At 47.9% G+C, this 16,216-nt stretch overlaps 1 protein-coding gene across 1 annotated transcript in view; it reads left to right on the forward strand.

The window, feature by feature from the left end:
- Positions 1-16,216, forward strand: part of inppl1a (inositol polyphosphate phosphatase-like 1a) — a 172,149-nt gene that overhangs the window by 130,816 nt on the left and 25,117 nt on the right. The window contains exons 18-22 of the mRNA XM_052025624.1: positions 1,753-1,834; positions 8,338-8,427; positions 12,771-12,884; positions 14,587-14,675; positions 15,846-15,933. Coding sequence (XP_051881584.1) covers positions 1,753-1,834; positions 8,338-8,427; positions 12,771-12,884; positions 14,587-14,675; positions 15,846-15,933 — 463 coding nt within the window. The remainder of the gene's footprint in view (positions 1-1,752; positions 1,835-8,337; positions 8,428-12,770; positions 12,885-14,586; positions 14,676-15,845; positions 15,934-16,216) is intronic.

Genomic DNA, 16,216 nt, shown 5'->3' on the forward strand with positions numbered 1-16,216 from the left:
TTGGTGGTTTAGTTGGATGCTGTGGTGAAGCATGATGACAGGAGATCTGTGGGGAGTCGGTGGCAATGTGAGAGAGGAAGTTGCAGAGGAAATAACTGAGGGAATAGGACTGATGGGAATCCTTTTGAGAACTGGCATAGGCTAGGTGGGCAGAATGGCCTTCTGTGTCATCAGAAATATGAGTGCATTCCAGTTGGCAATGATTGCTGTTAAGTTCAGACTGATGATTTGGTGTTGGCATTGCAGTCGTGGTGAATGCGTAGTTTGCTAGCCCCTGATTGATCAAGGTCAAGTCCTGAGATTTTGAGCACAAAATCCAGGCTGAACTTCCAAGTACAATCCTTAGGGAATGCTGCAATGTAGAGGATCGTTATTTTGGATTAGGTGAGGCACCATCTCCCTCAGGTGAACGTGTGATTCCATTATATTTGGAAGAGCCACAGCCATGTTTCACGTCACTGAAATAAATGTGGGAGCTTGCTCTGGAGAAACTGGTTGTCGTGTCTCATACGGTACATTATAAAGTATTTTATAATTGGCTGAAAATGTGAAAAGCTCATCTGTCTTTCATAGAATCATAGAGCAATACAGCAGGGATACAGGCCCTTCGGCCCAACCAGTCCATGCCAACCACAGTGCCCACCCAGCTAGTTCCAATTTCCTGCATTCGGCCCATATCCCTCCAGGCCCCGCCCCTCCATGTACCTATCCAAGTGCTTCTTAAATTATCCTGTTGTACCTGCCTCACCCACTTCCTCTGGCAGCTCGTTCCATATACTCACCACCCTCTGTGTGGAAAAAGTTGCCCCACAGGTCCTTTTTAAATCTCTCCCCTCTCACCCTAAACCTATGCCCCCTAGTTTTGGACTCCCCTACCCTGGGGAAAAGACTGTTATCGTCCACCTTACCTGTGCATCTCATAATTTTAAACACTTCTATGAGGTCGCCCCTCATTCTCCTACTTTCCAAGGAATAAAGACCCAGCCTGGCACTGTTGGTATTTTTCACCGCCTTCCAGTCCTGCTGTTGCTCCAAACAATGACCCGAGGTACTCTGAACTTCGGGGTAGTGGAGAATCATTGATATATCCAGCACAGAAACAGGCCCTTCGGCCTATCATGTCCATACTGGTCATTATATTTGCCTTTCTTAAGTTTCTCTTGAACCTGTTTGGAGATTGCATTTCTCAAATCCTTGTGTTTTCCCCTGTGGAAAGGGATCTGGTCTCAAGTCGTTAAGAAGTGTGAGCAAGAGTAGTCCATTCGACCATTAGGATTTGTTGTTCCTCTCCAGGTCAAGGCAGAACTTCTACATCTACACCATTTTACCACTGGTCACCCAGAGACCAGGAAACTATCATGCTCAGCCCTGCGCACACTTAGCAACCGAGGATCAACCGCTCTCCGGTGCGGAGAATTCCAGCAACTCAAATCTGAGTGAATCTTTTGTCCTACATGGGCAACCCTGAGAACGTGCCTCCAAATTCCAGGCTCTCCATCCAAAGAAAGCAGCCTCTTGCTCCCCTCAGCCTGCCGAACACCAGCTTTCCCAGGCATCCTCTGCACATCGCTTTGGTGGTGCCCTCCACACCGAGCCATGTGGTGTTGAGGTCACTGTAATTACTGTGGAAGTGCTTGCACAAGCCAGCGCTTTGTGCCAGGTTCCTGGAACATTCCCCGCACCTGGAGTGGACGTGTTAAAGCACAGTGGTATGCATTGCTGTGTAAATGCAAGTGTCCTATCTGTTAACAGGTGCGCACAAATGTCCCATCGTGGTGTGACAGAATCTTGTGGAAGTCGTACCCTGAGACTCATATCATTTGTAATTCCTACGGTGAGTACCATTCCTTCCTTCCTCCACCCCCGTCCCTGTGCTCTGCTCCTCCCCCCTCCCCCTCCCTCGCCTCTGCCCTCACACCTCCCCCCTCCATCTTGTGCTGTTCCTGTTGCTCAGTCTCCTTTTATTCATTAATGGTATTGGTTTATTATTGTCACTTGTACCGAGGTACAGTGAAAAACTTGTCTTACAAACCAATTGTACAGGTCAATTCATTACACAGTGCAGTTACATTGGGTTATTACAGAGTGCATTGAGGTAGTACAGGTAAAAACAATAACAGTACAGAGTAAAGTGTCACAGCTACAGAGAAAGTGCAGTGCAATAAGGTGCAAGGTCACAACAAGGCAGATCGCAAGGTCAGAGTCCATCTCATTGTATAAGGGAACTGTTCAATAGTCGTATCACAGTGGGGTAGAAGCTGTCCTTAAGTCTGGTGGTACATGCCCTCAGGCTCCTGTATCTTCTACCCAATGGAAGAGGAGAGAAGAGAGAATGTCCCAGGTGGGTGGGGCCTTTGATTATGCTGGCTGCCTCACCAAGACAATGAGAGGTAAAGACAGAGTCCAAGGAGGGAAGGCTGGTGTCCGTGATGCGCTGGGCTGTGTCCACAACTCTCTGCAGCTTCTTGTGGTCCTGGGTAGAGCAGTTGCCGTACCAAGCCGTGATACATCCAGATAGGATGCTTTCTATGGTGCATCAGTAAAAGTTGGTGAGAGTCAAAGGGGACAAACCAAATTTCTTTAGCCTCCTGAGGAAGTAGAGGCACTGGTGAGCTTTCTTGGCTGTGGCATTTATGTGATTTGACCAGATATTTGACAAGATATCTTTATTAATCACATGTACATTGAAACACAAGGTGAAATGCATCTTTTGCGTAGAGTGTTCTGGGGGCAGCCCGCAAGTGTCGCCACGCTTCCGGCACCAACATAGCATGCCCACAACTTCCTGACCCGTACGTCTTTGGAAAGTGGGAGGAAACTGGAGCACCCGGAGGAAACCCACGCAGACACAGGGAGAACGTACAAACTCCTTACAGACAGTGGTGGGGATTGAACCCGAGTCGCTGGCACTGTAAAGCGTTATGCTAACCGCTACACTAGCATGCCTGCCACCTAGGTTCTGTGCTGCTGAGTTGTTCCCCTTCAGAAATGACCAACTGTTCCCCGGTGAATAGTCGTGACCTATTTGTTAGCAGCAGGAATGAGCATGCACCTCATAGCATGACCTCTTGAGGATCCCTGAATTCAATTTCTCCACCACTGACAGCCATGCCTCCAAGGCAATAAGCCTTTGAGTTAGATCCCTCTTCAACCTCTGAGGGTGACCAGAGGGAAGTCATAGAGTCATACAGCTTGGAAACAGGCCCTTTGGCCCAACTGGTCCATGCCGACCAAGATTCCCATCTTAACTAGTCCCCATTTGCCTGAATTTAGCCCCTATTCCTCTGAACCTATTCTATCCATGTACCTGTCCAAGTGACTTTTAAATGTTAATGTACCTGCCTCAACCACTTCCTCTGGCAGCTCGTTCCATATACTGACCACCCTCTGGGTAGAAAAAGTTGCTCCTCAGGTTCCTGTTAAATCTCTCCCCTCTCACCCTTAGCCTATGTCCTCTGGTTCTTGATTCCCCAACCCTGAGAAAAACGCTGTGTGCGTTCACCCTGTCTATGCCCCTTGTGATCTTATACACCTCTATAAGATCACCTCTCATTCTCATACGCTCCAAGAATAAAGTCCCAACCTGCTCAATCTCTTTCTGTCTGTCATAAGTATATAAAAGTATGAGAAGGATAGATAATCCGTCTTTTACCCAGGGTAGTAATGTCAAAAATTAGAGGGCACAGGTTTAACGTGAAAGGGGGAAAGTTTAAAGGAGATTTACAAGGTGCGGATTTTTTTTTACACAGAGAGGTAGGTACCTGAAGCATGCTGCCAGGGGAATTGTGGAAGCAGATACAATTTGAGAGAGAGCGGCACATGAACAGGCAGAGAATGGAGGGTTATGGATCGTGTGCAGGCAGATGTGCAGTTTAAATTGGTCAGCACAGATATGATGGGCCAAAGGGCCTGTTCCTGTGCTGTGCTGTACTGTTCTGTGTTCTCTTTAGCCTGTCCTCCCCTTGCTCCTCCTTTGAGAAGCTATATAAAATCTACTCCTTTTGCCTAAGCATCTATTCTAAAATCTTACGTACCTTGGTGTCAAAGTTTGTTTAACATTCATGTGAATCATCTCGGCTCTTTGTGATGTTAATGGTATAATTAATGTCACAAAGTTAATTAACGACGTTAATATAATTAATATACTGGTATTCCTACAACTCGGATTTATAAAATCAGTGCAAGTTATGGAGAGAGGTTGGATAGGCTGTGCTTGTCTTCCCTGGAGTGATGTAAATACTGAACAGTTGAGGGCCAAGAACCCATCCTAGGTAAAGAACCAACTGTGGGCTAATTGTGTGCGTGTGTGTGTGTGTATGTAGTGGGTGGATGGAACCGGGAGAGGGAGGGAGGGTGAAAGTGGGCGTTAGGGATTGGGGTTTGGGGGAAAGGAGCCTTATAGAACTTGCAGAAGGGGAACCAATAAACTGTTCAGTGAAGACGAGATGGAATGAGAGGGGACTGATGTGACACAGGAATGGAGTGTTAAAGCTTTAATGGATTTGTAAAAAGGAAAAGAGAAGGCAAGTATGAGTCACTTACAGATAGAGACAGGAGAATTTATAATAGGGAATAAGAGAATAGCAAAGGAATTAAACTATTACTTTGTGTCTGCCTTCATGGAAGAAGACTTGCAAAACCAGCCAGATGCAGTGAAGAGTCAAAGGACTAGCAAGAAAGAGGAACTGAAAGAACCACTAATGCAAAAATAGCAGTAGAGAAACTACTGAGCTTGGAAGGTGATAAATTCCTAGGGACCCAAGGATTCACATCCCAGAGTAGTGAAAGTGGGTGACTCTGGAGAGAGAGTGGATGCTCCTCTTCCAGAGTGGTGTCGATTCTGAAATTGTTCCTGAAGATCCAAGGATAGCAAATGTAATCCTGCTGCTTAAGGAGAGGGAGAGAAAAGGGGGAACTACTGATCTGTTGGGGAAGTGCTGGAATCTAAAATGTAATGACAATAAATTGAAAGGAATAATAGGTTTGCTGTGAGCCAGCATGGAATTATGAAAGGAGAATCATGATCAACCAATCAGCTGGAGGTTCTTGAGGACGAGATTCATTTAATAGTTGAAAGGGAACCAGTGCATGTGGTGTATTTTGGTTTTCGAAAGGTGTTTGCTAAGGTCCCAACTGGAGCTGGTCAACGTGAATTGGAACATGAACACTGGCATGGATTGAGGTAGGTGAGGCACAGAGGTATTAGAAAAGCTGCTTGAATTTGAGGCGGGCAAGTCACCAGAACCAGATGGCATGCATCTTAGAATCTTGAGGGAATCACGAGAGGAAACCTTGGGTACCTGACCGTGATATCCCAGTGTTCTTTGATTTGCAGATGATGCCCTAGATCCACATCTTACTACTACAGAAAAGGGAGTAGGGGCAAGGAACCAACTAGCTGCCAGTCAGTTTAACCTCAGTGATGGAAAAGCTTGAAGAAATATTGATCCAGGACAGGATTAACCGTCACCTCAATGAAAAGGGATTAGTTAAGCCAAGACAAGTTAAGGACAAATTGTGACGGAGTTGTTGAGCACATGGATTCCAAGAGGCTTTAGATAAGGTTCCATGCAGTAAACTTACCAGCACAGTTGAAGCATGTGGCACAGAAGGGATATTGATGATGTGATATGAAAATGGTTAAGTAATTCAGATTACCTGAATTAAACTGGAGTTTAATTCAAATAAATTGGTAAATTGGTTGTACAAGACGCTGGTGAGGCCGCATTTAGAATATTGTGTTCAGTTTGGGTCACCCTGCTATAGGAAAGATGCCATTAAGCTAGAAAGAGGGCAGAGGAGATTTACGATGATGTTGCCAGAACTCGAGGGACTGAGTTATGGAGAGATGTTGAGCAGATTGGGACTTTATTCATTGGAGCGTAGGAGAGTGAGGGGTGATCTTATAGAGGTGTATAAAATTATGAGGGGCATAGATAGGGTGAATGCGCACAGTCGTTTTCCCAGGGTTGGGGAATCAAGAGCTAGAGGGCACAGGTTTAAGGTGAGAGGGAAGAGATTTGATAGGAATCAGAGGGGCAACTGTTTAACCCAGAGTGTGGTCCGTATATGGAACGAGCTGCCAGAGGAAGTGGGTGAGGCAGGTACATTAACAACATTTAAAAGGTACTTGGGAAGGTACAGGGACAGGAAATTTAGAGGGATATGGGCCAAATGCAGGCAAATGGGACTAGTGTAGATGGGAATCTTGGTTAGCATGGACCAGTTGGGCCGAAGGGCCTGTGTCCGTGTGGTATGACTCTATAAACAGATAACAGGGTCATAGTGAATGGGTATTTTGCAGATTGGAGGAAGGTGAATTGTGGCATTCCCCACGGATCGGTGTGAGGACTATTGCTTTTTTATTGACCTGTGGCGATGACCTAGACTTGGGGGGGGGGGATACAAGCCACAGTTTCTAAATTTACAGCTGACACAGAACTTGGCAGCATCATGAACTGTGAGAACAGTGATGGATTGTAGCAGGATGTAACCAGGCAGCAGAGTGGGCAGTTCACAGTAACTAACTGCCTTACCAGTTCATCTTTGGGATGTGGGAGAAAACTTGAGCACCCAAGGGCGGAAACTCGTATCATCACAGGGAGAATGTGCAAACTCCACACAGGCAGTACCGGAGGACGGGTCAAACCCGGGTCTCTGGAGCTGTGAGACAGAGGCACTAACTGCTACACCACCACGCCGTAAACAATTTGAGAGAGAATTGAAATGCAAATTCACCTTGATCCTACTTCCTTCTGTTGAAGTATTTCTTTTTCTTGTGTTTTAGTCATGGAGTCATACAGCATGGAAGCAGGCCCTTCGGCCCAACTGGTCATACCGACCATGTTGTCTACTTGAGCTAGTTTGGCCCATGTCCCTCTAAACCTTTCCTATCCATGTACCCATCCAAATATCTTTTAAACATTGTAATCATACTCACCTCTAACACTCCCGCTGGCAGCTCGATTCGTATACCCACCTCCCTGTGTTGTCCCTCAGATCCCTTTTAAATGTTTCCTGTAATTGTAATTCCCATCTTGTCATCCTTCGCTACTCTCCATTATCAACCCCTTTAAATCCAGTCCAACTCGACCTAACCCACACCAAACAGCACACATGGTCTTCATTAGTGCCTGGCTCCCCTTGCAGTTGGATACCAGTAATCATTGGGATCAGGCACAGGACACCACAGGAGACCAGCTGTGCCAGCGCAGCACTGAAAGCTCAGTCACTGAGAAATGACTTCGAAGCTGCTGGGTGTCTGACAGGCAGCAGATGTGGTGAGGTTTCCTCTACCCCTCTGTACCAGCCCCCAAATGCACTCTCAGGACCCTGTTGTATGCCTGTACCCAATTCAGACCCTGATTAATGCACTGCACGTATCCTGTGGAATTCCATCTTTGATTCTTGCTGCTTTCAGTACTTGCAACTGAGAACAGAAGGGATGCAGTTTTCAGTATCAGTAATCCTTATCCTCACTATGACATGGCCGTATCCTTATCCTTAGTAACAGATACTTACCCCAGGGCTGTGTGGGGAGTAAGTGGTAATTATCAGTTGCAGGGGTTGTGTTGATGTTTTTGCTTGTACCTCCATTCCTTTTGACACTTCTTTCCCTCATTTGGTGCTTGTGCATTGACATCACTCTGAGGCAGTTTACTGTGAATTAGGATCATGGAGTTATTGAGGCCCTTCGGCCCAACTCATCCACGCTGACCAAGTTGTCTTCTGAGCTAGAATTGGTTTATTATTGTCACTTGTACTGAGGTACAGTGAAAAACTTGTGCATTCCGTTCATACAGATCAATTCATTACACAGTGCATTGAGGTAGTACAGGGGAAAACGATACAGAATGCAGAGTGTTACAGTTACAGAGGCAGTGCAGTGCAGGCAGACAAATTTGCCTAATTTATGTGCTGAAGGTGGAGAGTGGGATTTGAACCCTTGACTCCGTGAGCTGGAGGTGAATGTGCCAGTACTGAACCCATGTGGCAGTATTAGCCCAGGAGAGGCAGTTTAATTCTGGGAGTTTCCATTGTTCGATAAAGTACTAAACTCTGTCCAGTGGGCTCACTCTACTGCACTGCCCTCATGCTACCACACAAGTAACGTACACGCGTGTAGTCCTGCACACATTACTGTTCCATGTATCGGTTCCAGCTACCTGTGGAGCTTGAGCTAAATTACGTGCCCTGCCAGTAATATCTCCAATGTTCGGGGGCAGTGCCTAATGTAAAGCAAATCCTAATATGGGTTGAGATGAGAAAGGACCATTGGATCCATTGGAACGACCCCTTCCAGTGACACGGTGCTGACTCATTTCTTCTCCCCCACAGGGTGCACGGATGATATTGTGACGAGTGACCACTCACCGGTCTTCGGTACCTTCGAAGTTGGTGTGACATCTCAGTTTGTATCTAAAAAAGGTGGGTGCATTTACACAGGACAGGGAGCACAGGCACAGGAGGGGGCCTGAGCAGCCTTTCAGTCAGTTTGTGGTTGATCTGTACCTTGGCCATGTATACTTGCCTTGTTTCATATCCCTCACTGTTTGCTCCAGTGGGCATCACTCATGTCTCTTAATCAGAAGGTCATGGGCTCAAGTCCCATTGAGAGACTCAAGTTGAAGTATCCAGGCTGAGGGAGCACTGTCCTGTCAGAGGGTCAGTACTGATGAGGTTATTGTTGGAGGGAGCAGTACTTGGGCGGGGGGGGGGGGGGGGGGGGGGGGGCCGCGTTGTTGGAGGGAGCAGTACTGGGGCGGGGGGGGGGGGGGCGCGCCGCGTTGTTGGAGGGAGCAGTACTGGGGCGGGGGGGGGCGCCGCGTTGTCGGAGGGAGCAGTACTGGGGCGGGGGGGGGCGCCGCGTTGTCGGAGGGAGCAGTGTTGGGGGGGCGCCGCATTGTCGGGGGGGGCAGTACTGGGGGGGGGGCAGTACTGGGGGGTGCCGCGTCGTCGGGGGGAGCAGTATTGGGGGTGCCGCACTATTGAGGGATTCACTGATGTAGTGAAATGAAAGCGAGAAGGATGTGTGGGTTCAGTGATCTCACACTGCTGTTAATTCTCTCTCTCTAGCTTCATTGACCATTAGGTGCTTTGATATGTCCTGGAAGGTGATTTAAATACTTTTAATTTTAATACAAGGAATGAACTTGCACATTTTAACTCGCAATGTGGGTGACGGCTCTGGGCAATGGATTCTGAACTTCCGAATGGTAAATAATGAAGGGTTAACAAACAGTCTGGTACATGACAGACTTCAGGGGCTGACTGAGTGGGCTGGTAATGGCTGTGTCTGCACATGAACCACTGGCTGTTATGACTGCCTGCACTTTGCAGAACAGACTGTCATTCATCAAGAACCTCGGGGGCCTGTTATATGTGCTACAGAAGCAACTGGTGTACCTGTTGGTCTCACCACTGATGTAAGTGCAGGGTCCACACCAGAGATTATCTGACCCTGCTGCCTTGTCATTCATGCTCCTTTGAGCCATCCGAGCTGCTGCTGTCGAGCATTGCGCTGCTGCTGGCTGTGATTACAGACAAGTAGTCGCTGCAAATCCCTGCTAGCCTGCAGCTGGTCAATGATCTGTCATAGCCCAGCCTTCCCAGAATGTGACAGCCTTCTCAAAGTGTTGCACATCTTAAGCATGCTTGTGTGATTTGTGGGAGCGTGTTTGTATTTTCCCTCAGTGGGAGAAAGGTCTCTGACATTGGCCACGCTCTGGGGTATTGTCCAGTTAACCATGCTTCAGACATGTGAGCAGGCACCTCAATGTCTTGGCCGAGGAGGGGCTGCTTGAGCCGAGCGTGGCCCCTGGTTGTGTCTCGCCCACAAGTGCCACGAGACTGGGAACTTTAGTCATGGTTGTTCCTCTCTCTGCTCTGACAGGACCCTCACCACAGACTCCATCCCCCTGCCCTGCAGCTATCCGAAAGTGAGCCAGACTGCTCGTAACCTTGGCGTGATACTTGGCCCTGGGCTGAGCTGTGGATGCCTGCACCATCACTGGGGCTGCCTGTTCTGTGTCAATGGCCAACCCTTCCTCTGCCTCACCTGCTGCTCCAACTCTTGTTATCCATTGACTGGAATATTCAGTGAACCGGAGTCCTAACTTGCAGCAGATGCTGCTCACCCATGAGGTGAGAGGGGGAAAGTTTAAAGTGTGAGGTGGTACACTTTGGAAGGACAAACTCCAAGGCAGAGTACAAAGTTAATGGCAGGATTCTTGGTAGTGTGGAGGAGCAGAGGGATCTGGGAGTTCATATCCACAGATCCCTGAAAGTTGCCTCAGGTGGATAGGGTAGTTAAGAAAGCTTATGGGATGTTAGCTTTCATAAGTCGAGGGATTGAGTTTAAGAGCCACAAGGCAATGATACAGCTCTATAAAACTCTGGTTAGACCACACTTAGAGTACTGTGTCCAATTCTGGTTACCTCATTATAGGAGGGATGTGGAAGCGTTGGAAAGGGTGTAGAGGAGATTTACCAAGATGTTGCCTGGTTTGGAGAGTATGCATTATGAGGAGAGACCAAGGGAGCTAGGGCTTTACTCAGAGAGGAGGAGGATGAGGGGAGACATGATAAAGGTGTACAAAACATTCAGTGGAATAGATAGAGTGGATAGCTAGCACCTCTTTCCCAGGGCTCCGATTCTCAATACAAGAGGGCATGGCTTTAAAGTAATGGGTGGTAAGTTCAAAGGAGATATCAGAGGAAGGTTTTTTACCCAGAGAGTGGTTGGGGCATGGAATGTGCTGCCTGGGGTAGTGGTGGAGGCAGGTACATTGGTCAAATTCAAGAGATTACTAGATAAGCATATGGAGGAACTTAAAATAGAGGGATATGTGGGAGGAAGGGGTTAGATAGTCTTAGGCGAGGTTTAAAGGTTGGCACAACATGGTGGGCCGAAGGGCCTGTATTGTGCTGTACTATTCTATGAGGTGTGTGAGGCAGGTTCCCCCCCCACAGAGTGGTGGGTGCCTGGAATGTGCTGCCAGGGGTGGTGGTGGAGGCAGATATAATAGAGGCATTTAAGAGGCTTTTAGAAAGACACAGGAATGTGCAGGGAGTGGAGGGACGTGGACCATGTGCAGGCAGGAGAGATTTAGTCTAATTTGGCATTGTGTTTGGCACAGACATGTTGGGCTGAAGGGCCTGTTCCTGTGCTGTACTATCACCCCTAACCCACTCTGACTGCTAGTTAAGCAAAGCCTTGGTTTCAATGCACACTTGTTTCAGAATCCTTCTGTGGCCTGGACCTCGTCGAGTTTATTGTCATGTGCACAAGTACAGCGAGATACAGTACGATGAGGAACCTGCAGCAGCATCACAGGCACGTCGGTACAGACAACAGGCACCAAAATTGTATATAAATCACACAAAGTCGTGTTTATTGTCAGATGCACAAGTACACGTGCACAGGTGCAATGAAAAACTGACTTGCAGCAGTGTCACAGGCACATTGCATCATGTAAGCAGCATTCACAAGAAAAACAAATATAAATTAAATGATTTTTACAAGAAAAACAATTAGAACAAAAGTGCATTTTAGTGCAAAGTGGCCAGAGTGTTGCTACTGTTGTGATGAGTGTTGAAGGGAAGTGACTGCTCTTGAACAAGACAGTGAAGAAACACTGTTTTTGCATGCACACCTTGTTTTGTGCAATCGGAGAGAAGTCCACAGTAGTGCAAGGGGTGGTGCATAGTGTTCCATTGCTGAAGTAGGGTGAAGGTTATTCAAAAACCTGATGGTTGTAGGAAAGTAGCTGTTCCTGGTGGTGTGGGACTTCAGGCCTGATGGTAGCAGCAAGAAGAGGGCATGGCCCAGATGGTGTCATTGCTCTAAGTTTCTCCAGCCCTTTAACTGCCCTCAGCCTCTGCACTCCTTCATTGCTGGACTCTTCTTCCCCTCTCTCAATCACCACACCACTTCCAGTTGTTCTACAACTGCTTGGGCCCCACACTTTGGAATTCCCTCCCTAAACCCCTCTCGTCCTCTCCTTCCTTAAGGCTCTTCTCGAAACGTGCTTCTGTGAACGAGCTTTTGATTATCAGTCTAAATACGATGGATGGTTGTGAATTTTGGTTTGATAATGCTCGCTAGGTTTATGAAACTTTGATTGCAACATGAAAGGTAAATGTAGACAGAAGGTGCGGTGTTGTTGCAGTATGCCCACCATTGTCCATCTGACTGGGGATCCAACACCGGGCTGGAGCTCAAAGCAAAAAGCTGCAGATGCTGCAAATATGAAACAAAGCTGGAAATACTCAGAAGGTCAGGCAGCGTTTATAGAGAGGCGCACACACTAGAATTCACTCTTCAGGTTGATGCCTTCCGTCAGGTCATTACTGACCGGAAACACAAACTCTGTTTTTGTTTCTCCACAGATGCTGCCTGACCTGTTGAGTGTACCTAGCACTCTGATAACACCAGCCCTGAAATAAGAACGATGTGCCTTGCATTATTAGATTCACTTACACAATGAGCACCCAGCAGTCGTGCATAATATTGTGTGTCGTGTGAGACTGTGGTGTAATATTTATCTTGCTCCTCAGCTCCAGAAGGCAGGTAGAGGAAGTTCCTGCCAGGTGTATGGCTGTATAGTCATAAGAGATCATAGGGTGTAGGTGTGTAGTCACAAGAGATTTCAATGAAGCCTGCAGGGCTTGCTTGTGGTGATTTGGCCTCCAGAGGTTTTATTACCGGAGCAAGGTACAAATATTATCTTTCTGTTTAATACTCATCCCTAGTTCTCGTTTAAATCTAGGACTGTCCAAGTCATCTGACCAAGCCTACATCGACTTTGAGAATATTGAAGCCATTGTTAAAACCGCCAGCAGGACCAAGTTCTTCATCGAGTTCTATTCAACGTGCCTGGAAGGTGAGTAACTTGGTGAATGGAGCCATCTTCCCCACCCTCCACCTCACCGCCATCTGTATCCTCTGTGTAACTTGACATACTCTGGCAACGTTTGGCAACATTGCAGTTGTACAAGGTGTTGGTGAGGCTGCATTTGGAATATTGTGTTCAGTTTTGGTCACCCTGCTATAGGAAAGATGCCATGAAGCTAGAAAGAGTGCAGAGGAGATTTCCGAGGATGTTGCTGGGACTCAAGGGAGTGAGTTACGGAGGGGGGTTGGGACTTTTTTCATTGAACCGTAGGAGACTGAGGAGAGATCTTTTTGAGGTGTATAAAATCACGAGGGGCACAGATAGGGTGAATGCACGCAGTCTTTTTCCCAGGGATGGGGAATCAAGAACGAGAGGGTGTAGGTTTCAGGTGAGAGGGGAGAGGTTTAATAAGAACCCTAGGGGCAACTTTTTCACCCAGAGGGTGGTCACTATATGGAATGAGCTGCCAGAGGAAGTGGGTGAGGCAGGTACATTAACAACATTTAAAAGACACTTGGACAGGTACATGGATAGGAAAGGTTTAGAGGGATATGGGCCAAACACGGGCAAATGAGACTAGCCTAGATTGGAATCTTGGTCAGCATGGACCAGTTGGGCAGAAGGGCCTGTTTCGTGCTGTATAACTCTGACTTTATGATTCTACTTGGCATCTGAAGTCCAGATGAGGACAGTCCTTAGCAGAAAGTTGGAGCTAACTGGGATTACAACTGACAAGCCCAAGCAAAGCTCAGACATTCAGAAGGATTTCTATCAACATCTCTGCCAAGTTGAGACGTTGAGACAATGACTGTTTTCACTGATACAGTCCAGGACTGCCAGGTGCTCCCTCTCCACCCCATCCCCTCAGTCCCCTCCAGAATGGAGGTGATTGGGTAATTTCCCCTACGACATGCCCCAGTACATTACTGCTATAAGTTACTGGGATAGATTTTACACCCGGTCTGTTGCTCAGGAAATATTCCTGCTCTGTCTGGGGAGAAGTATCTACATCTGGTCACGAGTTTGGAGACTCTCTGTGTGACTCATGGTCCTTGGGTGCACAGAAGATTAAATAGAGTCTGTATCTATAAATAACTCCGCTTTTTCGACTGTGCATTTGGAAACCGTTTTGTTGTAGCTTTGACCACGTTTGCTTGTTTAAAATCTCTTTACTGCCTCAGCTGTCGGCTCTCTGCTGACGTCAGTGTTTACTCTACGCAGTGGTAACCTGGGCCACTGTGGTTCCTACTGGGGGTCTGTGTATTCTGTGTGGACTGCAGCCGGGGTTGGGAGTGTCCCTCTGGTTACTTGGCTGTGTCCCCGTCAGGTGAAAGCTCCCTTGGAGTTGGAGTTGAGTCAGTTCAGGAGTTGAAGCTGTGAACTTCATTCTGAAACCCAAGTCTCTCTGTTCCTGTCACTCTCAACGGAAGGGACATAGCAGGGATGTGTTGTAACCACCCTGGCTGCTTTACAGATACCCTGGGTCGTGCCTGGTGTTGTTTTGGCATCCAAAGGTTGGCTTTGAAAGTGGGCAAGTGATCCTCTTGCCTGTCAGGGTTGAACAGCCTGCCACCTTTCTCCGCTTGAGCCCACACTGACTGCAGAGGGCTGTGAGCAGCTTTATCCCAACGAGGGGTGGGACACTCAGCAGGAGAGGAAAATAACGTTGCCACCACCCGTTGTGTTTCAGAATTCAAGAAAAGTTCTGAAAACGACACGCAAAGCAGTGACAATGTGAACTTCCTGAAGGTCGGCTGGTCATCGAGGCAGCTTCCAACGGTAACTCAAACAAGAGTCCACGTATTTCTGCAGGACACCCTCTCTTACTGTATCTCCTGCTTAGTGAAGGGGGAAAGTGCGTTTATACGCCATGTTTCATAATCCTGGATTTTCAGAGATCGGTAAATGTAGTGACTGTTGTCACATGGGAAACACAGCAGCCAGTCTGTGAGATCCCAGGAACAGCAACACAACAATGACCAAGTGACCTAGTTACCCTGACGCACAAGGTTCTGTAGATGCTGGAATCTGGAGCAACACACACAATGCTGGAGGAACTCAGCAGGTCAGGCAGCATCTATGGAGGGAAATAAACAGTAGATGTTTCAGGTTGAGACCCTTCCTCGGGACTCTGGTGGAGGACAAAGTGTCGGAGAGCTCCATGGGAGCTCGTGGAGAGTGAGGCCGGGAGCTGTGGTAGAGGGAGGTGGGGCCCGCAGGTATCTGTGGTAAGGGTGGCGCGTAGAGTCCAGCGGGAGAAGCAGTCAGTGGAACGCAGGTATCTGGGATCCTTGCTGGGACCAAAGTGGGACGCCTGGAGGCCGTGTGGTACAAGATGGCGGCGGAGACGAGTGCCCAGGAAGGACACGTGGCTGGGGAAGTGAGTCTGAGCGAGCATGTAGTCGAGGAGCCGGAGAGCAGCCGAGATCACGGGGAGCAGTGAGAGGGAGGTCCGGAGGAAGGGTCTCAACCCGAAACGTCGACTGTTTATTTCCCTCTGTAGATGCTGCCTGACCCGCTGAGTTCCTCCAGCACTTTGTGTGTTGATCTAGTTACCCTGATGTTTTCGCTGAAGGATAAATACTGGCCAGGGCAGTCTCCCTGTGCACTTGATCTCTTCTGTCCACATGAGAGGACAGAACATCAGAGTATCTTGCCCAGAAAATGGGGTGTCTGATGGTGTTGCACTCCCTTGGTACTGGCACCAAGAATGTTGGCCCAGAGTATGCACTGAGATCTCTGGGGTGGAGTTTGAACTCGTAATTGTCTGACTGTCACCGCTGTGACAAGCTGGTGAGCACAAACATAGAACTGAGAGGGTGATTGGCACTGAGGCATAAATGCTCTCATTCTCCGAGGCTGTATACTCCAGTGAGCTATGTAATTGTGCAGGATTATGAATGCATCTTGCAAGCTGTTGTTGAATCAGAAATGCATTTTGTTTTTTAGCTGAAGCCAATTCTGTCAGATATCGAATATCTCCAGGATCAGCACCTCCTCCTCACAGTCAAATCGGTGGACGGTTATGAATCCTACGGTAAGCTGGGTGTAGGGAGGCAAAAGAGGCTTTCACTACCCCTTGTTACAGTGACACCCACCAAGTGAGGCCTGCGGGGCAGGGAGTCACAGCTCCACCCAGTCTGACCCCACACCACATGTACAAAATGGCCCCGACATCCAGGAGATTCTCGGTGGTCAGTTACCATGATCTTGCTAGCGTCACACACAAATCTCAGCCTTGTCTGATAAAGACCAACTCTCTACTCCATCGATAAATCCTTCGTAAGTTCATTAAAATCCTCTGCCTTATCCTTTCCTTC

Source organism: Pristis pectinata, chromosome 11, assembly GCF_009764475.1.
Source record: "Pristis pectinata isolate sPriPec2 chromosome 11, sPriPec2.1.pri, whole genome shotgun sequence".
Lineage (NCBI taxonomy): Eukaryota > Metazoa > Chordata > Chondrichthyes > Rhinopristiformes > Pristidae > Pristis > Pristis pectinata.